Genomic DNA, 27,306 nt, shown 5'->3' with positions numbered 1-27,306 from the left:
TTAAATAAACAGTCCTAAAAAGGCAACAGTCTGAGAATCCACATACATTTGTGTGTGTGCGTGTGTGTGTTTATGTCGCTAGTCTTGACACGCACACACGCAGGCATACATTCAGATGCGCCCGCTCCCGCACGCACGCGCACACGCACACACACACACACACACACACGGCTATTCTAGGTTCCAGATCAACTGCAACTGTTAACAAGCACGATAATGGCACTGTTGAAATCACTTCATAAAATACGATTTTATTGCAATACATTGAAATTGAAAACACATGGGGTAGAAAGCGTATTCCGTTCACTGTCAACATTTGAAAACATGTTCCCCATTACATTCACTTTTATGCATCATCAAATTTAATATTGAATAATTTGTGAGAATAATCACATTATATCAAAAACAACACTAAATCTAAAGAACAAGTCTGATGCCCCATATCCTGCGCTGTGTTTCCTGTTGATGTTGTGATCGTGTGTACTTGAAGTGACCACCGTTGGTTTCACTCCGGGTCAGAGGAAGAATCCCGAGTCTGGACACGGAGAGACCGGCGCTTCCTCCTGGGGGCAGAGGCTTGGTCTCTGGGGACGCTCTGATCCATGGGTATACCACCAGCCACCAGATCACGTCCTGCACATCAGAGACAGACAGATAGAGAGACGCACAGAGAGGTAAAGGCAGAAAGTGGAAGACAGAGATAGAGAAAGACAGAGAGTTCAGAATCAATACTGATAAATGAACAATTCAAACCAGATGTTATTTGTCTTGTTTGTTGTTATTTCTGTTGTTTAAAACGTATTGCCAGGATGTACTACACCCATTTGAGTCAACACTAGCAGTATTCTTTTTATTGATTTATTGAAGGAACAGATGTCTTGGCATGTCGCTGTATATCTCGATCAGCTTTTGGTCGGTATGGAACATCGATCATTAATCAGTTCTTTGGAGTGCTTGTTATGGCTCAGGTTTCAGCAACAGGTCAACTTGGTGCAACACCACCAGAATTCCTCACCCTGAATGCGTTTTCCCTCAGCAATGTGTGGCAGATTTTATGACTGATTATACATCAGATAACCTCTGGGGACCCCTCACAGACCCTTCATCACCAATGCCCTGTGGCCCTCATCGGTAGAGAGAGACAACATTCCACACAGCCAAACATTTCGGTACAGCTACTAGACAGGAAACAAACAAGGTCACAAATGTGTCCAGATAGACAGAGCGACTCACACCCCGCGGTCCTCTCAGGGGGCTGATGCTAGCCTTGGAGTTTCAAGAATGAGGCAGACACAAAGGTGAATGCTAGATGAACGCCCTAAAGGGGCAAGGCTGACGTAAGTCGTTGTCGTCGTTCATTCTTTGGCTGCAGACATCCCACTTACCTGATTGGGAGAGTTAGAGTGCAACAGCAGTTTGTGGATGTGTTCTGATGATACGATATAAGCCTTTGAGGTTTTTTTTTCTACTTGCGTCCTTCTTTTTAACTACTTTATTCCAAAGCTTTTGACGCGCCCTCTCGTACGTTTCCCATTTCCTCAAGTCACACCACCGCTTGCGTATTTACAGACGTCACAGATCCATCCGTCCAGATCTCCATCAATCTAGGCTGTCTGAGGGCTGACCCGCACTCAGTCTCTTCCCTCCACCACAACCAAAAACATAAGAATAATTTACATACTTGGGTTCACTCAGACCACTCGTTCATTGTCTGACAAGTTTTTTCGGGCTCTGATCTCCACAAGGACTTCTGCAATGCAGTCCTCACCAGCATCTCAAACACATCCCTCTGTCCTCTGGTGGCTGTATGGGCCTCCCTTGGGCCCAAGGTTCTAGTCTGCTAGCCAAGCAACGCCTTGATATGAACGGGATTTCCCCAGTGACAGCCAACCAGTTTACAACCTGAACCGGTGCACAATGGTAGATGAAGCCTTTGTCGCGTTATCTCTGTGATGAACAAACAGGTAATCTGAAAACAGCATACGCCCCAGGGGTTAAAACCTTTTCTTTTGTGTTTGAATATTGTTTAAAATAAAGCCTGATAGTAACTGGAAATGTAATAGCAGCAGTATAAGCAGTACCATTTGTAATATGTAGCATCAGCTGGTATTAATAGACACACTTTAAATAATATTAGTAGAATCAGTAGTGTAGTATCAATAGCCGTAGTTATAGTAGTAGTTTTTGCAGTAGTAATAGTAAGTAGTAAGCAGGAGGCAACAATATCATGCGTTGTAGTGATAGTAGTAATGTTATCAGTAGTATCATCAGTATTTAGCAGTGGTATTAGCGGTGTTAATACTTGTTCCTCTCTGTGACGGATGTGTTTCCCATGTCCCATGTCAGATGCTCGGCCTGGAGGGAAAGGTCAAAGATTGAACGCTTTCCTTTTTTTCCCTCCTTCTTTTGTTCGTCCTCTTTGCCCTGTAATTATCAGTTATTTCCAGACCTGTCGATATGAAAACAGCCTGGGGGTGGGAGGGTCAACTAGGGTCAAATATGTCCGTAAAAATTATAAAACCATACGCCAGGATATAGACTGGTACCACCTGAGCACTTAAACAACATTTGCTTTATAGTGTAAAAACGTACTACACTTATACACACAGACATAAATAATATTGGGAACACCCCCTTGATTAAAATAATAATTAAGGTACAATTTTAAATCAGGAAGACACCCTAAATCCACCTAAAATCTGAATATGCGTGCCAATCGTTTTTGCAACGTTCTTTCTAAAATCCAGAAAGACATTCATACTATAATCGCGTACTATAAAAATAGGACCAACCATAAAAAGCTAATTCCATCATAAACAGACATTGAGGCTACACAATAAATTGCTCTCTCTTTGAAGATGGAGAAAGCAGTTTCTTGAGTCAAAGACCTCGTGGCAAGCTGCAAGAATATATATTTAGAGAGAACAAGCAGGTCAAAATAAAGTAGGCCTACATGTCTAGACTTGCTCCTTTAGGCATAGCTTCAGGAAGACAGAGTAGGCTTTGGGGCCAGTGAGATACGACCAATTACATGAATATCAAGAGCACTATAACACCGTAGCATCGTTAATGACGACAGGGCCTTTAGCACCGCAACATCTGCGGAAAGGCCACCAGTCAGCAATGTACCAGAGTGTCTGGCTAGCAAACCGCAACGCTCAGGCCAGGGCCCTGAGCTAAACCCTGAACAACCCGTCATCCATCTTCACCCGAGCCTGGGGAACCAGAGGGTCAAGGCAGGAGAGGGAGAGGACAGAAAGATAGGGAGAGAACAGGGATAGAACAGGGAGATAGGGAGAGAAAAGAGAGGCGGAGGGGGGGGGGGGCTAAAGCAACTGAAACAGTGTGAGACTCAAAACAAAAGACCCCATAGTAAAGCGGTTCCACGTTAATCCAGACCTCCTGATGCAACTGCTTCGACGTCAGTGCGTTGCTGCAATATAATGACTCTTTTGGGGCGCAGCCTTTTGGCGTGCACACAGGCAAAGCCATTGAGAAGGAAGCCAACGTGGTTACCCCAGTAGACTGCGGCCGTACTGTAGGGGGTGGCCAGGGGATCGAGAGAGGGGGGGGGGGGGGGGGGGCATGAGTCAGCAGTCGTGAAATCGCGCCTGCGCACCCCCTTGATGCAGGAAGAGGGGGGGGGGGGGGGGGGGAGACCACCTCAAGGCCTCGCCGTGCTGGAACAATCAGAGAGGACCTCACTGGGTGGGTTCATGACTCATGACGGCCGGTGTTTCCCAGAACCCCTCCCCTCCTGGGGTACGACACACTGTATGTGTGTGTGTGTGTGTGTGTGTGTGTGTGTGTGTGTGTGTGTGTGTGTGTGTGTGTTGACACCTTTAGTCCTTATAATGTGTGCTTGTTCGAACATGTGCAGAGGGTAAAACGGCTGGGGACTAGGTCTGCGTCACACTCTGAGTCACATGAGGACCCGTGCGTCAGCTGGAGTGACTTGGACGGTCTCCCTCTCGCCCCGTTTCCCCCCGCCCTGCTACGTGTGTGTTTCGCACATGGCAGGGGGGGGGCTTGCGCACATGGCGAGTGCTCTGTCGTAACAATACGATGCTGACACAGTAACGTTGCCCATGGGGCAAAAAACCTGCAATGAACACGCAACTCACTTGGAGTCAGCACCCGACCCGATGCCTCTGTGTTCTTTGTTTGTGTGCGTGAGTGGGTTCAGACCAGTTCAATGGCCCAGTTTGCGATTGGGTACGAAGAAGCAATCATTGCTATGAATCTTAGCCATATATATTAAAAAAGACACACATGAACAGACGTACAAACCTGTAATGAGTATGGTTGGCTGCTGAGATGGCGTTATCCTCGTCTCCTCTTCTCTAGTAACGTCTTCATCTTCTCTGTTGCTGGATGGAAACAGAAGGATGGTTTGGCAAATACAAAGCCAAAATGAACACACAAAGCATCATCGGGACAGAATTCAGCTTGTTGTAATCAGTAAACAGGCTTCAAACAGGATCCTCTACCAGGGTTTGCAGTATGTCGCAACAAGCAAAAATATCCATCCACTAATGGAAGCAAAAAACATATTTCTTTAATTTGGATACTGATATATGGAAGATTAGACTCTATTTACCAATGAAAATAACAATGAAGCCAAAAATATTTGAGAAAAATTCTATCTTTAATGGTGGGGCTGAAAATCATTACGTTATTTTATGTAGAGGGTGGACTAGATGCAGTACAAGCCATCACACCCTAGACTCCCTAAAGACGGGATACTTTCACTTCAGCCAAAGCCATTTCGAAGTCGATACCGACCTCAAAATGTGGAGTCGGTACCGCTACAGAAACCAGAATACCAGCTGTACCACGGGGGTCTGGGTCCCCCGGTCAGTAGAGCATAGTGGAGGCGCTTTGTGCTGACCTTTGCTCCTCCTTGTCCTCCTCCTCATCGTCGCTGTGTGCGGTGCGCTGGAGCTGACGGACGGAGTGACGCAGGCCTCGGATCTTGGCCTTCTTCTCGTTCAGCACCGTGACGAAGCGAGAGTAGAGTTTCTGCTCCGTCGCCTCCTTGTGTTTGACGTGCTGCCCCAGTCTGCAAAGAGCCAACGCACACTGAGCCACACACGCATCAGCCCCCAGCCCTGTTTGTTACCCCGTTGCCATACACAGACGTGTTTACACACACACACATACACGTTCAGAAATACACACAAATAAACACACACTCAAACTCACCCTCAAGCATTCCCAACGTAGAGATAATTGTTTTAGAAGTGTTGTTCCTCTGAATAATAGGACCAAATCCCAAACAGATATGAATCTCGCCATTTGTATTGTATTCCGCAAGCATACGTTTGACTGAAAGCGAGAGTTGATGAATAATAAAATCAAGTCCCAGTTTGATAGTTATGGTCAATGACGAAATGAGTAATTAATTCAATATAGAGGTAATGCAATGCAGGAGTAAACATCAGTGATGCTGAGGCCAGGGTGGGACTCCCTATACTCTCCAGTTGGCCACTTGTGTGGACGTTATGCCGGGTGATTGATTACTGTTCCCTCAGAACAAATTAGGCAAAGGAAAAAAGAAACAGGCCGCTGTTAGGGGAAAAAACAACATAAAAACACGACCAGAAATAATGAGTGAACAGTCGTGTTCAGCAGATGTTTTCTCTTCTAAATCATATGGTCAGTAATACCAAGTAACACACTGTGTTTGGTTTCATGTTTAAGAGCAGAATGGTTTGTGTTTCTTCTTCTAATAATAATAGTCAGTAATATACCATGTTTACTAGATGTTTAAGATGTTTCTTGATGCTTGTATTTCTTCTAATAATAATATAGTCAGTAATAAACCATTATTATGTTTTCTAAATGTTTAAGATGGTTGTGGACGGTTATATTTCTTCTTATAATAATACAGTCAGTAATATCCCATCATTATGCATTCTAAATGTGATTAATCTGTGTGATCTTACTCTCTGAGGATGCGCTTGTGTTCCCGTTTGAGTTGCCGGTTCTCCTCCCGCAGTTTGGTGTTTAACAAGCCCAGCTCAGTGCCTTGCTGCAGGGTCTGGCCAATCAGCTCCTGGTTCAGTTCCAGAGGATCAGGGGCAGGCTGCAGCTCCACAGAGCCTAATGGTATCTTTAAAACACAACACACAACACACACACACACACACACACACACAAACAGGTGAATAGGAGACTATTGAGGAGTGAAAGCAAAGGAGAGGACATAAGAAATGAACCACGTGAGGGTTAAAGGAGTGTGTGACGAGTTTGACCAACTAGTCCTCTCGCTGAAAACCCCTATCTCAGATTTACATGTATATTTAATAGCAATGAGCAATGGTTTACCTTTCTAAAACTACAAGGGCTTACAATGCACATTATTGCAGTTAGCACTATAACACGCCATCTAAGCAGTTTAAAAGTTATAATACAATTACTAAAAAACGAATGAATTTCCTGATTTGATATTATCGATATTACAGTAAATTGTTATCATTGTTCGGAGGATGAACTGTTCATTCACAGCATTGTGCAGTATTTGTTTCAACGTTGCTCTTGGAGACCGTTGACAAGGCCCTTCTGCTGTCTGCTCTCTCCTTCTCACTTGCGCATGCAGCACACACACCAACCCCTCATCCCAACCTCCCCGCCACACACACACACACACACACACACACACACACACACACACACACACACACACACACACACACACACACACACACACACACACACACACACACACACACACACACACACTAGATAGACAGACAGATAGTGCCCTGGGAAACCAGAAGGTGGTCAAGTGCTAAACCTTTGCGGGGCTGCGTTTGGGGTCGCCGACCCGCTGCCATAAAAGCGGCCACCTTCAAACACTGTCATGAAATACTTGTCATTTTTGTCCAGGCGGGATGCTGTCCTGGCAGGCCAGACAGCTGTTCCCTCCTCAGCCTAAACATGCTACCATGAGTGGACACTCACCGATCCCCAGCCTCTCTCCCTCTCCCCTCCCTTCCTCCCTCTCTCTCTCCTTCGCTCCCTATCCACTCAGTCCCTCCCGCCCTCTCTCTCTTTCGGCTCCCTCTACCTCCTCCTGATCCCTTAGTAAATCTAGGTCTCTTAGTTATCGCTCCATCTATTCATCTGTCACACGTAATGGGACACAGCCTGTGCTTGTATTACTAGATATTGTTGTTTAAACTACATATTTGCATTAAACATCCTAGACAAAGCAATATAATTAGTGTATTGTTCTAGCCTTTGGCTACTGAATAACAATGCTCGAATGCATTCTAAGGCAGTTGGCACACAGCGAACGCAGGCGGCCAGATGGCCGTGATAATACTATCCAATCCGCGCTGCAGCTAACATCGGACAATCTGTGTCCCCGTCGCCTGCCAGCAGCGTAGGTGTTTCCAAACATCCTGCGAGGAAATAGCTGCAGAGGGATAAGGGCAATGATGAGGTCTGATGCCATTTATATACAGAAAAAACAAACCCAAATAACGAATATATATTCATTCTATATATATATATATATATATATATATATATATATATATATATATATATATATAAATAACATTTTTTGTGTTGTTCTAATGGAAAAGAGGACACTGAGGAGACCACCCAGAATATAGGAATAAGACGCTTCCCAAGGTCTCATAAACATCCACAGCAGAAAGGAGGATTGTCACAGTGATCCAGTGCAGGCGTTCAGTGGGCACCATCGGTGACTCAGTACGCTTCCTAGAAACCAGAGAGAGCTGGCTCCCTGGACTACTGGGACTTGATACAGCTGGTGGGATCTGGACGGGACAGCCCTCAACAGCGGCCTCGTGAATCAAGCCTCGTTTAAGATGGGTTTAAAAGCACAAGGAGATACGTGACTCAAGTCTTCCCATTGCGGTTCTTGTCTACCTCAGCGTGAGGTGGGACAGTGAATGAAGGTGCCATCACTCAACGTAATGACTTGTGTACATCCCACCTGGTGCATGCAGGCCATGTATCTTATGCACTTTGACAGTTACAGTAAGTCAAGCACACGACAAGCTTTGATCTCGCCTCCTCATCTCACCGACCGCAGCCCCGCCCCTCTTTTTCCCCCTACGCCTACTCTGTTATCTCCTACTTCACGTGAACGTCATGTCGAATGTCATTCAGTCATAAATCCGCTCATGCAGGGATACTGGAAGGCCTTTGAACAGCGAGCTGCCAAACTCCTACCATTTGCACACTTTTATTTTAACGTAAATCCTTTGCTTACATCTGCGGCATAATAGTAATAATAATATAATAATAACAAAGCACCAGTCCCCACTTTGATGAAAGCCCAGTAACACCGTGGCAGGGCCAGGGCTGTCCGCACACATGGGTCTGTTCCTTTACATTCCTGTGCCTCTGGGGTTCCCCGTTGAGGCTGTTGCCCAAAAGTCAGGGCTGGCATTCGGCAGTACACACGACGCGGATGGTCTTGACGATCAGTCCAGTGTGGACCAACCCCTAGTGTGGTCCACACTAGGCAACCTTAGGCATTCTGGGGGAGACACATCTTACAGGGCAGTTGCTGCAAAACCCCTCTCTGATGAAAGGCTCAGTCAACTCTACTGAAAGCAACATTTCAAGAACCATTTCCCGCCTGCATTTCCGCAAGTAAGACAAAGGGCCTTGTTGCCCTGGTAAACAGTAAAGCAGCAGTTTAAGCGATTTAAAATTACAAGGAGGAAAATCATGGGTTTATGTCTGATTGTCAACATTTGAATCCAGATATCTGAGTCATCCGCTAGGAGAAACGGGAGGCTCTCTTCTCCATATTGGCTGTTGCCACTGTTATCGCAGATTCCGGTCTCATTCTCCCCAAGCGAGTCGGGAGTTTGCCCGTTGATATCAAACTACTATCAAATATTTTCCCCCTCAACTCTGCGGGGGCGGCAAAACAGTTTTTCTTGAGACCCTGCCCCCGAAACTACATGTCAATCAGAGCCAAGTTCCGCCAGGATCACCGCGCACCCCCCACCCCCTCTCCCCGACTGAGTCGGCAGACTCATTATCGGGGGGTTCATTTTTATTAGATCATTTTGATTAAATCATAAAAAATGGATAGACTTCATTGATGGCATCCATCTTGTGTCCCATTGTTTTTTTCACTGCAAGAGCCAAATGGAGGACATCCACAGCCAAAATCTCGCCCAATAGAGACAATTGAGTCAACGTGACAGACGACATGGCGAGACGCGGCGCTGTGGAAAACAACAGTGGGTCGGGCAGAGTTTCCAGACGGTGACAATCCCCCGCTTTCCTCCTGTGTGGAAGCGATACAAGCCCAAAGGTCAGAGTGCCGTGTGTGTGAGCCGGCGGCTGCCAGCCTGTGGGAGGTCAGATGGCGTGAAGCCTGAGTGTGCCAGGCTTCACGCAGGACTACTGTGGACCGCTGGCACCCACACTCCCACCCAGAGGCGGAGGGACACTACTGGACATAATACAACAAAATCTAAAGAACATTTTCGTTAGCAATGAGATGAGAACCGGACTGCTAAATATCGTATCTATCGGGTATCTGTTGACAGCACGGTGTGAAAGGTTTGTATGTATGTATGTGTCTGTGTGTTTGTTTGTGTCTAAATGTAGGTGTGGAAGGGAAAGTCCAAAGGACCCTCCATCCCCCAGTTACATTACCATAACCATTGAGAACAAAGCTTTCCGTATCAGTCCCCCCCCCCCCCCCCCTCCCTCTGCCGTGTCCTCGGGTGAACTTTCCATCCCATGGGATAACCAGATCTTATTGTAATAAGATGGCTACAGCTATAGCTTGTAGAATTCTTATTCATAGATGAGCATTTCATAATTTTAGCGCCTCCATAAACTACATGCAATATAGCGATGTATGTATCATGTCAACATCAGTTATTTAATGCGTGATGATGCCCCCATTTTGTTTTCGATTGAGCGCGTAGGAAAAACACAAAGATAAGCAGGAATAGAACGAAGTCCTTGTGCACAGCCTTTTGATCCACAAAGATAAGCAGCTTGGCGTTGTGCGGGAGGTGGCTATGGCGACAGAGCAAGGGTCTCTCTCTCTCTCTCTCTCTCTCTCTCTCTCTCTCTCTCTCTCTCTCTCTCTCTCTCTCTCTCTCTCTCTCTCTCTCTCTCTCTCTCTCTCTCTCTCTCTCTCTCTCTCTCTCTCTCTCTCTCTCTCTCTCTCTGGCATCAAGCGGAGAGCAAGCCCATCTGCCTCCCAGACTTCTGTGCAGAGGCGTGAGGTCAGATAGCGGGCAGGAAGTAAGGGGCGACGTTGGGCAGACAGACGGACAGACCGGCCCTGATAATCCACTTGTTTCCGTCGAAGGTGGACACACTCTTCTACAGCCCACCACAACAGAGATAGAGGGGGACAATATGGCGACCACACAGTGTCATATGAAAATCGGTTCACACACACATCGGTAAATACTACATACACACATAAAAGGAGGTTTAAAAAATATCGATGTAGAGTCAAAACACTGCATACCACATCAATAATTACCCAGTTGAGCCACATCAAGTGTCCAAACTCGGATAAACAAGAATAGGCCATAGTTAGATGCAGAATGATGGATACAGAATACAAACATAAAAAGATCAGAGGCCAAACATGAGCATGGTGAAGATGGACCACCATGGTTGAAGAGGACGCTATTGAGGAAGAAGTCTTATATATCTGAACATGTGGGAGATGACAATAGGCTGGTGAAGGGGCGTGCTGCAGGATTTGATGGGATGAGAGAGGGCCGAGGAGATGAGGGTTTGAAGGAATGAATGGACAATAAGTGCAAGGTGAATGCAACGGTAAGGAAATGAGCATGAGTAGAGGATGGAGGTGGAGGGAGGCAACAGTTATACAGACGACTGAAGCAAAAAATAAAAGAGCAGAGAAAGTACAGCTGAGTGGAAACAAGAAGAAACAAACAGAAGAGCTACCACACTGCACTGATGAGCAGTTTGCAATTGAAAGATGAGAGGCGATAGCAAGAGCCTGAGCTCAGAGGCCTGCTAAACAGGGCTCAGTTAGATGAGAATCAACTAAATCAACTTCATCTGTAAACAGACTTAGGCAGAATATGTCTTCAGGTCTGCTGATGAATCTACGGATGACTTACGGAAAACTTGGAGAGTCAAACCATTGAGAGCCTGGTTTCAAGCTGAGGCAGAAGAAACAAACAATGAAAACTTGTGATTTTTATTGGCCATGCCATTTGTGGCAGGGCCCTCTATGTAGTCACGTGCCACCTATCAACGGACAGCTAACCTGGTCCAATCAAATTGCAAATACACAGATAGGCGGTCAATTTAAGACCTTCCATCTCACACACACATTTTCTGCCAAGGTTAGTGTGCAACACAATGGGTTGGGATAGACGATGTACCCCATAGGGCGATGGTATAGTGCTCTCTGTGGTTAAATGTCGGTATGCTGTATCTGACCTGTGTGTCATGCTATAAATCCGACAGCAGGGAGCTCCCTAAAAGGGTGCAACCATACTGCCAAACTTAAGTGAGTTACCATTCTATTTCATCCAACACATCTATGACATGAGTGATTTCTGACAGAACTGCAAAAGGAAAAGAGAAAAAGAATGGCTACAGAATATGGAGAAGAGATGAGAGAAGACAGGATGAAAGAACAAGAGCAGAGACTGAGAGCTGGTTAGAAGTCTCTAACTGAGAAACAATAATGGAGTCATTTGTAGATACAGTATCAGCCAATTGAAAATGTCTGCCAGCAGCAATAACAATATCTAGCAGCTTACAAAGGATAAAAAAAACGTGGTTTTCCCTTAAGAATTCATTTAAAAAGTAGTTATTAAAGAAGTTCCTTGAAACCTCCAACATGGCTGAAAACCAGCAAAGACGGAACAAAATAACGAACTGTGAATGTGCGAAGATTCAAACCTTCATCCGATATCTAATGAATATGCACCCATATTAATCGTTCGCAATATATTTATGGAACCCTCATCCAGACAATCACTAGAGCTATATCAGAGTATGTTGATTTGAAGCAGACAAAATGAAAGGGTATTCTTCTCTGCCTCTTATCTTCACCAATCGTAAAGCAGATGAGCGTGCTATATCTGTCCGAGTTACATCATCGATTTCTGCCATTGTGATGGAGAAGTACTTAAAGAGACATTAAGGAGGAGTTAAAGTCTGGCTAGGTCGTCTTAAATACCTGCTTAGGAGCAGGTTAACCATGAAACCCCTAATTACACATATCATTACAAGTTCTGGGGTCATATTCATAAAATATCAATGTCAGGTTCACCACCTGGTTTGTCCCTGCACTCTATTTAGTTTGCTCCTAAAAGGAAGCTTGCCTCATTTTGCTCATATCTCTAACCTTAAATTATTAAATTTCTAGGGGGCATGGAAAAAGAACTGAGGGAAAATCTGGAGAGAAAGGAAGCAGGTGTGAGACAGCGATAGAATAACTAATACATATATATACATAATTATTTTTTCCTTGATTGCACTCTTGTCTAAATATCAGAGGATGAATGAGTATGGCTTTTGAGACTCTTGCATCCTTTCATCCAGGATATGCTAAAGAAAAGATGCATGTCCATGTCTCAGTTATTACCAGCTTAACTTAAATGGCCAACATGCATTCAGTGTTGGCCGAAGGGGAAAAAGAAACCTTGGTTGTTTGATCAAGGTAGCGCAGTCCATAAATCAGGCCTTTTGTGGCCTCCCGGTGTTCCTAACCCCCTGGCATTAAGCCCCCATGCTTTCTATTGCTGCGGTCACAGGACCCCCGGTGACCTGCTAGCCCGGGGCTAACAGCGTGCTACCATTTTTGGGAGAAATTCAACATCAATCGTGGCGAAGCACCAGGAGAATTACTCAATCTTAGGAACTCTCAAACAAGGTAGAGTTTACTATACTTGTGATGGGTCTAACAAATTGAAGATTTGCTCAATTATAGATAGAAGGTTTCTATTTAAAGGGGCATATGCCTGGAAGAAAGAAGAAAATTATAATGTTCAGCACTAGTACAATGCAAACAAATTGTCAGATTCCTATCAATAGCCTGGGGATACCTTCCTGCGATCATACCATAATACTGGGGGAGGCTGTAAACCTTATCTTTTAAACAGCCCCTTGTAAAGCAAAATACTTCCTTTCTGCACAATTGCATGTTGTTAGGAAATATATGTATCCTTGGGGAACAAGGATGGGATGAGTAAACGTAGTCAGAGATTCACTATAATTTGGGCCAACAAACAATTAACTAAACCTATATGCTACTTAATGAAAGTAATTCGCTGTGAAAGGAAAAGCTGAACAAACCAAACCCAAATTGGCCACCTCAGGGGCCGTAGCAAATATTAAAAAAGATATTATGAACTCGAAGAACCCAATTAAATGATAGAGGCTGGATCATTTAGTGGTGAGTGTGTTTGACTCAAATGCTAAATGTAAATCCCATCATTACAACACAGATTGCAAAATATATTTTAGACAATCACCTGAGAACATCTTCTGAAAGCTCTGATATGGGAGGCTGTGGAATGCACATTAATAAGGTAGAAGGCAATTTGACACCTCCATCTTTATAAAGAACATGATAGTTGCCTTATTATAGTCCGCATAAAATAGCATCACCTGTTTAGTTGCTTACCAAAATTCCTTTGCAGGTCTTCTCATATGACAGATGGCAATGATCTGGTGTAAGGTGAAAAGAGTAATTGTCCTTTTCGGCTTTGTGACCTCCTCCACTTCCTCCCTCTCTTCCTCTCTCTTCACCTTCCACCAGGGCTTGATGAAGATCGTCCACATATTGTTGCCTGTCAACACCCATGTCACTCGCCTCCCTTGTCACCTCGTCCTCGGAAACTGAACGCAAAATATACAGTTGGTCAGCCTTCAGGGAAAACATGCTTTCGGCTACAGACTCAAACGTAAACATGCAACTATACAGTAATGTGTGAACACCTTCAAAGACAGTCGGCAACAAAAATGTTAGGATCAAGCAATTCGCTGTTGCACAGCTGCTCCCAAAGGGCTGAAGGTCCCAATTATCTTAAGCTAAACACAGAATCAAAGAGCCCTGTACAGGGGCGCACAAATGACAATTGCCGTGCGAGTGTCCACATATCTGTCAAAGCCAGCATATCTTTGCCCTTCAGCTGTCCAGATGGAAGGCCATAGGTGCACCAGTGTGCCCGATTATGCTACAGATACCTTTACAAGGTCACCATAGTATCCACTTAAAAATACACCATTACACATACAATGATAGGTCTTGTACTGGTTGAATCCATCGGGTACACCTGTAAGCTGGAGCCCATAAGTGAAGCAGAAAATGTTCAATGTGGTCCCTCTACTAACTAATGAGTCAATAGCTTTGTGCTGGGGTTCAGCCAGGTGGTTGCATAGTGAAGACCTGCTGACTGTCAGACCTGATGACAGCTCGGTAGAGCCAAAAGTGAATGGTGTTGATCGCGGGCCTTGCTGTAATACAACCATAGCCTGTACAAACGTAATTTCTTTATTACCTTTAATTGGTCTCTTGTTTAGTTTTTAGTTTGTTTTGTTTTTTGCATTCATACATGTGGCTTCACGTGGAATCATACAATGCATGTTTATGTGTGCTGGGTTTGCAGCTCCCTTACCTTCTCCTATCCAGGCAGCACTGCCATCGGTGAGAGCCAGAGTGAACCCAGCACCCACGTCTCCAGCCCATTCCGTCCGTAGGAAGTAGGGGGTGTCTGGGTGAGAGGCCACATTGATCTTGAGCACTGTGCCACTCATTGTCTCGCCATGGCCTTCAGACCTGCAGTAGAAAATAAACACTAGCCTTCAAGATGGTGCGTCTATTATCTATGAGGTCTTCCTCAAAGAGCCGATGACCATTAAGAGAACATGCTGTTGATGTTGGTCATACTTCACAACACAATGTGCTTGAATTACATTGTAAAAGGGTCTGTATTGAAGCAAAGCACAGACAATAGCACAAATTAAAAGTCTTGTCCTTACAAGAAAATGATTTATCTTGAAATAAATGTATCTAATTTTGTTTGATTACTTGAAGAGGGAACTGAAAGAGATGCCCTGAAAGTATGTGAATCATTGCCACGCTCTTCCCTGCATGCATAGTTCCTTCTGTGGAAGCTATTCCTGGAAAGTGGGATCTTCCTTTCCTGTTCCTTGTGAGTTTCTCTTGTCCGTCAAGTGAAGCCCTTTGAGTTGTTAACGGTGTAAGGTCGATACAAATGAGTTTGACTTGACTCAACTCGACATGTATTAAAGAGCCGGAGAGACACAAGGTGCACACCTTTTGGGATAAGGTGCACATACAATGTGTATTTCATAGAAAAATAATTATAATTCCATTCCCCGAGTCATACCTACCCCGAAAACATCATGATTAAAATTACGTTTCATCTATTGGCGATCAAGCCAGGATGTTTTTTTATTTTACCTAAATGTAATATATTATATTTAATTTGTGCATGGCTTTATATAGACTTTTGACAATCCACTTTTAATCCTAATTTTTCAGTCTACTTTTCATATCTCTTTGTTTCAGTGTCCCCCTTCAGTGTCCACCTCTAGCTGCTGTAACAGCTGAAGAGACAAATCATTCTTTATTTTCACATATAGATAACTACAATCGCCCTTCTACGAAAGTGCATGAAGTTAAAAGTTTCAGCAATAACCACCCTATTTCATCATGGTCAGAGGTAGAGAGGGAAGCTGGATAAGGAACAGCTGTTTAGGGGTGTACTGCTCTTAAGCTCATTCGCCAACATTGCGACCTTCCTCTATTAAAGTGCAGAGAACCACAATGCAATTTTACTCCATGAAATCGGATTACCGATGGACAAATCCCTAACAAAAACAACCTAAGAACATGCATATGGCCATCTCTTTCGATCCCGTTCACAAAATGAAGCGAGCGAAACTTTTACTTGATTGCAGAAGTCCAGGTGAGAACACGCCATTAGAACACCTCCGAAACCATTAGAACACCAGGTTAGAGGCGCGGAAGACATCTTCCCCTGGCCTAACTACAGGGCAGCGTGAAAAGGGACAGGCATATTGGCAGGTGGCCAAAATGGACATGTCTGAAAACTGAAAATGAGCCCCTTCGCAGAGCGTGCCATAACTTATTGCGTGGCTTGGAGGTTCCTTTATGTACAAAGGCTCTCTGAGAGAAGGGCTGACAGAGCAGATGTCGAAGAGGATTCATACTGAGGGATGTTGCAGAGGCAAGACACATACCTGCATGCACTGTACACACGCACACACACATACAGGACCTCCGATTAAAGTTGACCCCTGGTCCTTCAGAAAGGGAGGTGGGTGTGGCCTGAGTGAGGAGTATCAGCAACAGGTTTCAGGAGTCAACTTTAACCTCATAAAGGGATCCCAGCTACTCATTAGTAACTGTAGCATCTGCTCTGCAGGGATGATGACCTGCCTGCAGTAATGACAGAAGTACACGCCAATTAAATAAACAGATCGCACTGCAAGGAACGGCAGATGGAGGTTTTCGCTCTGCAACGCAGTACCGTTCAATGAACCATTACAACCACTAGATGCGCGCAGCACGCAGAGTTCCAGGTGTGCGTGACACAAAAGGTCAAGACACGCACGTGCACACACACAAACACACACAAACAGACAGCGTAGTTAGAAAACACAATTTACTTCCCACGCATAAATTGTTAAGTGTCCAGGATTTTAAAGTTATTTCAAACACTAAAGAATAGATTGCTTTTCACATATGAGCAATACATTTGTCAAAAGCAAAACATGTGGAACTTGCCTGTAGGGTCCGTGTTGCGACCTTTGCTGATCTGTAGAGATATTCTGCACACTACTCTAGCTCCAGCAACATATTGAAGATACCTGGTCAGCTTTAAGTGTTCAACATCTTCAATATCCAGTAAGGATGAGTAGTAGTTGAGAACCATTTTGGAGGAATTTAATAAACCTGGCCATTGAGTCAAGGTGCTTCACCTCGGACATTAGTTGTTTGTTAACAATACAGACACACTGTGGACCACAGACAGTCAAGCACTGTCTAGCTGTGTAGTTTGCCTAAAATGCAATTACATCATGATTTGCAGTTTGAAGAACTCCAAGTACTGTTTCAAGAGCATATAAATCAGAAGAAAACCAATAATAACTTCAATAACTAAAAGAATAATGCTATACAAGAATTGAGAACATGCCATTTCATGACAATAAAATCAGTAGACAGGAAGAGAAAGACCTCCAAGTGGCACGGAACAAACAGTCTGGTCTGTCAGACGAAATCGAAGTGTGCCATGGTTGTATGAAAATATCAATACACAACAATGACATGATTCTTTGATTTGGAAGAAGGTCATGATTCTGTGTTAATAGTGTGTTCTATAAAATCGGAATAATTGAGATGTGGTTCAACATATTTCATGATGGTAAAATTGCATTACATCTCTGTACTACTGCTGTGTAAAATTGACATACCATGATAGATGTGGTTCAACGTATTTCATGATGGTAAAATAAAATCATATACTATTGATCCATATGAGTGATTTTGCTTAGTCAAATTCTCAACAGTATTGTTAAAAACTGGTTTTACCATAGCAAATTTATTTTTTGATTATTGGCTAAGCACATGTACATTATGTGTGTTATGCGTAATACAAGTAAACTTGTGTGTTCATTCCACAGACATAATGTTACATCAACCAGGCTCCAACTATACAAGTCTCCAACTGTATGTCGGAAATATGCTACATATTTTTGGGGTGGTGTGCAATATAAAATTTTTCTATTTACATTTGGATTGTGAAATTGGCATACGGTTTAGGAATTACAACATGGTATAAATGTGATCAAGATGCTGTGGCCGTCGCATGGTTGCAAGGAAGAAGACATAAATGTGCGAAGAATGAACCATAAAAAACGCAGTCAGACATCTGAGAAATGGATATTCTAGCAGAAGAGTTATTATGGAGGATGGATATCTTCAACATGTAAGGTATGTATCTGGGGGGCCATATTTAATTTGTCATAATCAACCCTTTTTTAATTTAGAACAAAGCAGCAAAGGGGATATGGTCAGCGGACCACAAATACAGCCCTCAGCCTCATGCTGCTGCCTTCACTGAAGCTGAAAGACCCCATTTCCCCTGTTATAAAGAGGATAAATAAAAACAACGTGATAACAGATAAGCTCAGAAGACGATTTTGATAGCTAAGATAGTTTGTATCTCCACTGTAAGTAATCATCACTTTAACTTCTTACCCTGTACAGTACTGTTTGGAGGATGTGAGAGTCCGGAAGTGGTAACATTTGTATCACGTCGATGTTTAGTTTTCTTAGCCAATCACAAACGAGAACGTCACTTGCGTGGCTACGTAACTCCAAAGAACCGGAAAAAAACGGGAGTGTGATGTGTCTTTGATTAACAACAAAAAAATGGTAAGATTATCGCTCTCGTAAGATAAGATTAACTTTAGCTCATTGAATAGTTAGTCGGATGTAAAGACTGCATAGCTGGATGTGCGACATAACGTTGTGGATGGTTTACTTCTTCAGCAAACGATAGCCAGAGCTAATGCGTGTAGCTAATGAGAACTGTCAGCTAACGATCAAGTTATGATTGTCTCTTTGTAGCTGCTTATTGAATGACTAAGTCCTTATAATTAAATTGAATTGTGCGATGCTACTGTATCCAGTTAAAGGCGTTGTGTAGACATGTACTGATGCATGAGTACTACTACAAGTTTAGACTAGCGAGTTAGCGTAGTTTTGTTGTGTGGTTGTACCATGCCACGTAGCTACAGCTGTGTGTGTGGGTGTGGGAGTGGGTGGGTTGATGATGATGAGGATCCACAAGTTATGTTTATAACAGGGACTTGGTACTTCATACAGCTCCCGAAAGTAACCAGTGTAATGGTTCAATGTTATGCAGATCATCAAGATCAATGTAACTTGTGCATCCTGGAATCATCCTACCACTATTCAACTATTCTGCCCACAATTACTGGCACAATCGAAACAATAAGAACTATTGCCTAATACATTGGGTCGTTTTTGTTTTGCAGTCTGCTATTTTCAACTTCCAGTCGTTGTTAACGGTGATTCTCCTGCTGATATGTACGTGTGCCTACATTAGAGCAATGGCTCCATCACTGTTGGAAAAGCATAAGACTGGGTATGATTTCACACACTTTGCAATGTTTCAAAGCGTCATTTACAAAATAACTATCCAAATCCAAATCTATTATATTTTTTCAATCCAAACTGGCTGGGGTCTATTTGCTTATAATGATAGATAAAAAAATAAAACTTTGATTGGGGTACCATAAATGTTTACGGAAATAATAAAGCAAAGCTTTCCTTTTCAAACACTGATTATGCAGTGCAATTTGAAATGATATCAACATGCTTGATGGACTAATTAAATATACAATTTAATTTGTTTTGTACCAAGCGATCTGTTCTCATGTTAGGCAAGTAGACTTTTAGGACTTAGTTAACGAGCATGCATAATAAGAGCATGCAGATGTTTACTAAATGATACTGCAACATCTTGATACTGTGAAAAAACAACACACATTATACAATACAGTAGAACATAACTATATAAGAACATAAAATGTATGAATGGCAAACATGCCAATTCAACACCAAATAAAGATATATATATATATATATATATATATATATATATATATATATATATGTATGTATGTATACATGTATATATGTTTGGTAATAGTAATGCAGCGTCAAGATCTTTTCATTCATCAACTCTTATCATAAAACCCAAGGCTATTGTATCAGTTCTATTTATCTCACTCTTCTTTATCCAGACACTTGATATAATATAACCTGGTCTTTTGTTCTTTATTTTTTTCTTACAGGCTTCTAGGTATCTTCTGGAAATGTGCCAGAATAGGTAAGTGATGATTTGGTTGGGATCAAGGTTCTGCCCAGACCTGGTGTCTAGAGAATAAGATGCACTGATAGCAATAACTATGTGTCCTGAGAGTGATCACTTATGATTTTTTTTTTTGCGACATAGCTGATATGCACTTTTGCATTGTTGGGTTTATGCCTCTTATTAAAAGTAAAAATAAGACTTAATAATCGCTTCAGCCAGGCTGAATTACATCTGTTATTTGGCAAGAACAATATGTTTCCACACTTAAATTAGTATGCGGCATCTCCAAATGAGTCTTCAGTGCATCTAGAAAGCGTTCGCACGACTGCATTCTAAGCATGGTCCATTGTGTTTGAATCACTGACACACTAAGTGGAATTTATTTAGAAATTTGTAACTTGAGTACTTGGTCAAAGTCGATGTCTTTTCTGCATCAGGTGAACGGAAGAGTCCCTGGGTGGCTGCGTTCTGCATCGGTATGGCTTTTAGTATACTCTTCATGCAGTAGCCCAACCACAGAGTGTGATAATGGACTGAATTCATGATGGACAACGATAACATGGACAGAAAAAAACTCCAAAGGCATTAACTTCGATATCATGCATGGAGAAGGAAGATCCATCCACACGCCCTCCTCCTTGCCATGGAAAAATAAAATGTGTTCGAGGAGAAGAGCTGTATGAAGAACAAAATGGGGGTGTCTACATTTCTCCCGGGATTGTGCAGTCTACCTGTGTCTATTCTTATGTGCACAATGTGTATAACAGCTGGAGTGTTGGGGCCAATGTTTCCTCTGTTGTTTCTCTTTAAAAACGTCCCCTTTGGTCGTGCATCCACTGTTCTGTTGGGGTACACCTCGTCCATCAATTTCAAATGTTTGACTTTTCCAAATAGATGGACATTATTTCTTCAGATAAATTCTAACGGTTTAATTGAGTAAAAGTAAATGTTAATGACAATATTGGAGATATAAAAAATTGTATCTACATAACATTGCTCGATACTATTATTATCATTATCCAAATGTACCTGGCCCGCCAACGATGTTGCTTTTTAATTACGACAGCGCCAATATTAGGAAAGTAATCTTTGCTTAAAATGTGATGCTGGCCAATTGTTGCTTCAAAACCTATAATTTTTTTTCTTTTTATTTCATTAAGTTTTGCAATATTTATTAAAGAAACTTTTGAAATGCACTTTGACTTTTCTCTCCATACAACCTTTGTATTGGTCTTCAGCCTGCTTTCAGCACATTATTAAAGTTGGAGGTGCGATTATTGTGTTTCCTCTTTAGCCCTAAAATAATGCCCTCTATGACAGTGCTGGCTTATTTCTGCCACTCGCTGCTCTCTACAGACTATTGTTTGCTGCAGTTAAAACCATATAAAAGTCTTTAAACCACAAAGTTTAAAAGTTCAACCTAGTACAAAACGAATTATTAACTTAATAAATTTACTAACAAATATTGATAGTCTGATGATGACTGATCCAACTCTCCACAGCCTCCCATCACAGAACTTGTCTTGGGAAAAACTGCATTCCCTCTGGCCTCTGTTTGGGCGCATCCGTTTTGGCCTGTACTGGTTCAGATAAAGCATCAAGCAGAGCCTGCCCGTAAGGCTGTTCGTATCAGACTGGTGACGCAGGGAGAGGAGACACAGAGTAGGAGGACACTCTTAGTCACCGGCTGCTATCACCCTGAGAAGAGATACGGGATGACTAAAGGGAAGTGGCGCGGCTCCACACAGCTAATGCATTTGGTGAGGATGAAAGGAGGGAATGGCAATTTCAGTTCCTATTCAACGCTGTTGATCGGAAATCAATGTATAATTCAGCGAGATGATCTTTGAATGTGAATATTGACTCGCCCCCCTTCAGACATGTGAAAAACTTTATTCAGAGAGCAGTTAGATGCTCAGGGAAAGCGGTCAAACTCTATTATTTCTTATTCCAACGTTTGATTCCACCATTTATCTTCATCCTATTTCAATGTCACATGCGGTTTTGAACAAGGGTGTGAGGAAATTATCTGCCAATGGATTTGGTGCTGAATGCCTAGAGAAACATACACAACATTCACTTTGTTTTTAAAATGACTTACAGTCTCTAACGATTCATGGGTAATGTATTTCTATTGGCCGGTCAATATTTACACGCATCTGATGCCAAGTGAGCAAGCACAGAGAGAAATAAGGCCTCCCTACCCAGTGTGACACTGTTTCTCTTCACGCACCCGCCCGGGATCCTGCTGAAGTACTGCCAACACAGGGAGGCCAAGCGGAGAATTAAACCACAATGTTCTTCAAGATTCAATCTACAAGTATACGATAAAGTATTATGTACTATGTAAACAAACAAACACCCAGGATTGCAAAACCTGAATAACGGCAATAGAGAAATCAACGATTTAAATATAATTAAATAGCTAAAATGCATAAAATTTGTTAAATAAGAGAACGGTTAGACAAACAGATGGCACAAAAATGTGCATGCAGTGATTTCACATACATTTCTCTTGATAGTTATTGGGTAGCATCTTACCACACGCTTAAGCTAATAAAAGAATATTGCAGAGCTATTAGAGACAACGAAGATTATGGGGGGGGGGTATTGTATAACCCTCAAAACAGATGCTTGGTTTTAACTACATCACTTAAGATAAAAGTCACGTACCTGTAATTTGTTAAGAATATCAAGTTTCTATTCCGATCCAACCAAACAGAAGTAGTCTGAAAAAAATGTAAGACATTTTTAGAATCAAGTATATGTGTACTATTATCAAATGAAATCAGAATTGATCATATATGCCGTAACAAATGAAAACCTAGCTGCTTCATTGGCCTGGACTGAGGCTGAGTATAAGTGCATTAAACATTACTGTGCCTGATTTCACAATGCTGTGATGCAGGGACAGTTAAAGACATCTCAGATTTCTAGGAAACAAGGGGCCTCTGCTTAGAGATAATGAAATTGATTGTGAAATATGCTCCAAGCCAACAGTGAATGGCACCTTCAAAGGGAACATGCAAGAGTAGGGGGGACATCTTAGACTCTGGGAGGTGTTGCGCTACTTTTCAATAATGCACAATGTAGTTTCATGTTTCTGGCCAATGACTATCATGTGTGTAATGAATTAAGGTGAGCCAAAACACTTGGGCCTTCTCTTTTTTTTTTTTTTTTTTCGGACCAGAGAAAACACACAGCTGTCTTGTCCACTTTTGAACGATGACTTTACTGGGTCTGTTATCTGTGATACAGTCTGGGCTTCTATTGCATCGGATAATCTGACTAAGATGTTTCCATGTCAACTTAATCTTTTGGTGCTTTATAAAAAGGATCAAAACTGTTTAGTACTTGGAGATACTCTTTAGGCCAGGGGTCACCGACACAGTACCCGCGGGCACCAGGGTGTCCGCAAGGACCATATGAGGCGCCCGCATGCCCGTTCTAAAAAATAGCACTACTCATTCTTGAACAACTCTTTCCCACCTTTTTTAAGTCATTGTTGATAATTACTGTGAGGAATCATTATCATGATCAGTGTCTTCACATAGATGAGTATCATTAATCATTAATAATAATATATAACTATAGGCAAACTGAGCAAATTTGTTATTTCAGAAGAGTGTATCAAACTGGGTGTCCTTCGTATGACTCCGTACCCATGAAGTAGCTCTCAGGTTCAAAAGGTTGGTGACCCATGCTTTAGGCATTTAGCAGACACATGTTATTAAGGAGCAGGTCGGGGAAAGTACAGGTCTGTCGTTATTGGGAATTGAACCCGGTTTCTTTCCACTGGGAGTCGAACACCATATCCTGTGCTAACAAACATTGTGTGCATCCCAATTGACTTTTTAGATTCACATACATTGTTGTGAATATGGATATGTGAATGTGTTTAAGATGACAATACTACTCTTGTCACTGTGAGAAATTTCCATTCCTGACTAATTAGGACGTGTTGGAAGGAGGCCAATGAAAGTTTGACCGTGAAGACTTTCACAGGGTTTCAAAATATCACTATCTAAAGGGTGACATGCAAGTAAAGGCTTTTTTTAAAGGTGGATAGTCCACATTATATAATCATAATGCAACGCATGACGTACCCTGGTCATCTCTTATCTTCTAATTGTAATAATTCTACTGAGGATGCAGTTAGCAGCATTATTTTTGCCATTATGTGCTACTCATGAATACTTTTCAGCAACATTATTTAATGTCCCTGCCATTTCAAATCATATTATGGATGTGCCAGTGCACCACCAGAGACATGAATATTCACTTGGGAAATGGGCTTTCCAATTTTCAAAGCCCATGGAGTAAACTCAGATATGTACAGTCAGTTAGGTTGTCATGTCCCTAACTACCTTCATCCATTCTGATTCATTTTCCAGAGAATACTTAAATTGTTCAGATGGTCCAAATCATTATGGACGAACCAATAGAAATATTGAATGAATGTTCTTTGGGAGGTTGAGTTGTCCCTTTACAGTATTGATTGTAATGATGCGTTGGTTATCTGGGGTGTGTGCGATGGGCAGGTCTGTGTGTCCCCTCTATCACTTCTTCCAGGAAGCCTGGAGAGTGGTCCCACTTAGGCCCCTTGAGATGAAGGGCCGGCAGGCAGGGGTCCAACCTCAAGCCCACCAGCAAGATACATCAAGTGGGGTCTTCTTCTTCTTCTTCTTCTTCTTCTTCTTCTGCTTCTGCTTCTGCTTCTGCTTCTGCTTCTGCTTCTTCTTCTGCTTCTCTCTTTCCTCTCCCTATTCACAGCCCTTCTTTGTTGCACTGATGTGCACTGGGAAATCAAAAGCAGCAGGCGGGGATATGACAAACATACAACATGTCACCCCTATTGAAAATGGATGCACTCTTTCACCCAAGTCAATTCCCTTCTAATCGCAGAGAATACACAAAAACGCAAATTATTGCAATGTTGCGAATGCATAGTTCAACTTAAAATACAGCTAATTTGACATCGCTAAAACAATTCATCTGTGGAAAATATGTAAATGATTGCTTACTTAGCCCAAGGCACATCCATGTCCCACCAATAAATCACCAGGCATGGCAAATAACCACAGACACCCAGAATTACACAACAGACGTTAAAACAAGCAAGTTCACACAAGATCACACCCCCGAAAGTTGAGAAGACAAGAGGAGTTATTTTAAAATGCCCAGTAGGCCTAACCTTCGGCCTTTCAGCCTAGAATGTGCAATGGCATTCTCAGATGATTTAAGACTGCAGGCAGGGGAACAATAGAAAGGCTGCCAGAAATTAGCCAGCTCCTGTTTGGTACTTTAAATGGGGTCAATAATCTGTGAAAATGTACCTTGATTCAGTTGCAGCCAGTCTGTGTGTGAAATTGTTGAAGATGTGACATTTTGTACAAGCTAAGACAGAGGATATATTTGAATGAGCAAGATAAACTGTATTTGTTGCTTTGTTTGTTGGGTTCACTAATCATTTATTGTTTGGGTTGGCGGGGTATTAGCTCGGTTTAGATAGACTTTTTAAATATGGAGTAAATGGCTGAAAAGAAAGAAAAAACAAACTTACATGTGGCAAGAGTTGTTGAAAGATTTGTGTAAGCATTAGCATGCAATATCTGATTCTGAAACTGACCACAATTAAAATCTTATTATTGGTGGGGGTTTTCTTTTTTTTGTATTGCATTGTTATTTGTATTGGATTAAACGTTGGTTATATGCAAACTTTGCTGAACAGTTAGATAAGCAAGGGAGGAACAACAACCTTGGGGGATGCTTGGCTACACACGTGGCTTTTCTCTCATGGTTTAGAAATACAACTAAATAAAATAAAACCTTACTTTGCAAAGTCATTGTGTTTGAAATATGTTATCTCAACATTATGTCGCAAAGCATAGCATGTTTTCTTAGTTTCAAAAATAAATATGTAAGAAATTTCAGCTTTAAAGGACAATGCCGGTGTGCCACAATGTCTGTGTGTCACAATGTCTTAGTGATCCAGCGGTCATAGCCGTTTCTCCTGGCTTCACTAAATCATCTGTTACGAATATCATTCTCCTAAATGACTTTCCTACTGATTAAGAGCCTTATGAGGGCGCCTGTAAACAATGGCAACATAGCACATTCATCTTTCGGAATCAACGGCCTCTCTCACACGGATTCTGTGGACAAAAATAACAGTGAATCACCATACAGGTACTTTTACAAAATGTCTTATCACAAAGACCATAGTGCTATATTGCTACTGTTTACCTTTGAGGCAGACGCGTTCACGTGAAATGCGATGATTCTGACAAATAACTTTGGTTACAGGTGTTATAGTGAAGCCAGGAAAGACATCTACGAGGGTGTGATCAGCCTGATTAGTATCCTTTAAAGAAAAAACATTTGACATTTTCTAAAAGAAAGCATCAATTGTGTGATTTTGTTACTCCTTGGCGTCCATGCCAAAAAGCATCGGTCCAATCGACACTGAATGCTTCTTGGCTCGGATAAGTCAACTGCAGAGCCAATGGTGTAAGGAAACAATGTCAACGCAAGAGGGGAAAAACAGGCCAGATTCACGCTTTATTGACTCCAGGAATTGGTTCTGTGAAATGAAAATGACTGGAAGCCACTCTTTTTTGTTGAGCAATTACAGTATTCTCTTGCTGTTGGTCTTAGTGAGGGTAGAGATATTGTGAAATAATTGAGTTCATTTTGCTTGAATCAAGTTTCCAGAAAATACCCAGTTCTTAGGCAGTGACAATTATAACGAATATATATATAAAAAAGATGTATATATTTTACTGTATGCTCGATAGGTCCTACCATAATAATTGTTTTCGCACTCAGACTGTGATAAAATGAAGGAACACAAAGAAAATATGACTGGGTTGAATCAATGAATCAAATGTATTTTTAGTAGTGAAAGTATTAGTACTACTAAATTAATTACATTTCAGAATATTTATAGAATCAAATATCTCTTAAACACACACACACACACACACACACACACTTGTGATTTTTGTTACTACTACTACTTCTTAAAATACGTACATTTCAACAAACCAAAGTCTTCGCTGCTACACCTCCCAGATTTTTTGCTCTACACACAAACAAACAGGTAGAGAGTTGTTGTCAGCCTGGATTTGTTGGGTGTCAAAGGTCATATCAATCAAGGGTTAAGCCACACACAGCTGTCTATTTTCCTTGAGCATCAGATCTAAACATCTAACCACATTTGGAAACCAAACGCCTTGCTATGACGGTTAGCAACCACTGTTCAAACACACATGTTTGGCAAAGCAAGCAATGAAATGGCAACTGGGTCATTTTGGGATGGACTGGGGATCATCTTGTACATTTTTTATCTGAACTATGTGTGGTTGCTGGTCATTGCTGAGCCATATTG

At 42.2% G+C, this 27,306-nt stretch overlaps 2 protein-coding genes across 3 annotated transcripts; one reads left to right on the top strand and one right to left on the bottom strand.

Moving 5' to 3' along the window:
- Positions 1-231: 231 nt before the first annotated feature.
- LOC115545457 (DNA repair protein XRCC4) lies at positions 232-18,357 on the bottom strand. Of its 2 annotated transcripts, none has more exons than XM_030358645.1 (7): positions 18,272-18,357; positions 14,640-14,800; positions 13,646-13,860; positions 5,949-6,115; positions 4,892-5,062; positions 4,291-4,364; positions 232-633 (listed from the first exon to the last, which is right to left on the bottom strand). In XM_030358645.1, the coding sequence occupies exons 2-7, from the start codon at positions 14,776-14,778 to the stop codon at positions 506-508; spliced, it is 894 nt and encodes a 297-aa protein (XP_030214505.1). In that variant the 5' UTR covers positions 14,779-14,800; positions 18,272-18,357; the 3' UTR covers positions 232-505. The 2 variants fall into 2 exon arrangements, with proteins under 2 accessions (XP_030214505.1, XP_030214504.1); XM_030358644.1 differs by having other exon boundaries at positions 4,291-4,370; positions 18,272-18,355.
- tmem167a (transmembrane protein 167A) lies at positions 18,351-21,112 on the top strand. Its single transcript, XM_030358646.1, has 4 exons — positions 18,351-18,448; positions 19,075-19,184; positions 19,897-19,931; positions 20,354-21,112. The coding sequence occupies exons 1-4, from the start codon at positions 18,446-18,448 to the stop codon at positions 20,422-20,424; spliced, it is 219 nt and encodes a 72-aa protein (XP_030214506.1). The 5' UTR covers positions 18,351-18,445; the 3' UTR covers positions 20,425-21,112.
- Positions 21,113-27,306: the final 6,194 nt, after the last annotated feature.

The sequence above is a fragment of the Gadus morhua genome, chromosome 6, assembly GCF_902167405.1.
Source record: "Gadus morhua chromosome 6, gadMor3.0, whole genome shotgun sequence".
In the NCBI taxonomy this organism is placed as follows: Eukaryota; Metazoa; Chordata; class Actinopteri; order Gadiformes; family Gadidae; genus Gadus; species Gadus morhua.
This window is presented reverse-complemented; position numbering and strand designations above follow the sequence as displayed.

Coding starts and splice junctions, on each gene's coding strand:
- tmem167a (XM_030358646.1), top strand. Junction 19,185..19,896: donor TTGGAAAAGCATAAGACTGG/GTATGATTTCAC, acceptor TTTTTCTTACAG/GCTTCTAGGTATCTTCTGGA. Junction 19,932..20,353: donor CTGGAAATGTGCCAGAATAG/GTAAGTGATGAT, acceptor TTTCTGCATCAG/GTGAACGGAAGAGTCCCTGG.
- LOC115545457 (XM_030358644.1), bottom strand. CDS start 14,778: ATGAGTGGCACAGTGCTCAAGATCAATGTGGCCTCTCACCCAGACACC. Junction 13,861..14,639: donor TGCTGCCTGGATAGGAGAAG/GTAAGGGAGCTG, acceptor TTTTGCGTTCAG/TTTCCGAGGACGAGGTGACA. Junction 5,063..5,948: donor CACAAGCGCATCCTCAGAGA/GTAAGATCACAC, acceptor GGCTCTTTGCAG/ACTGGGGCAGCACGTCAAAC.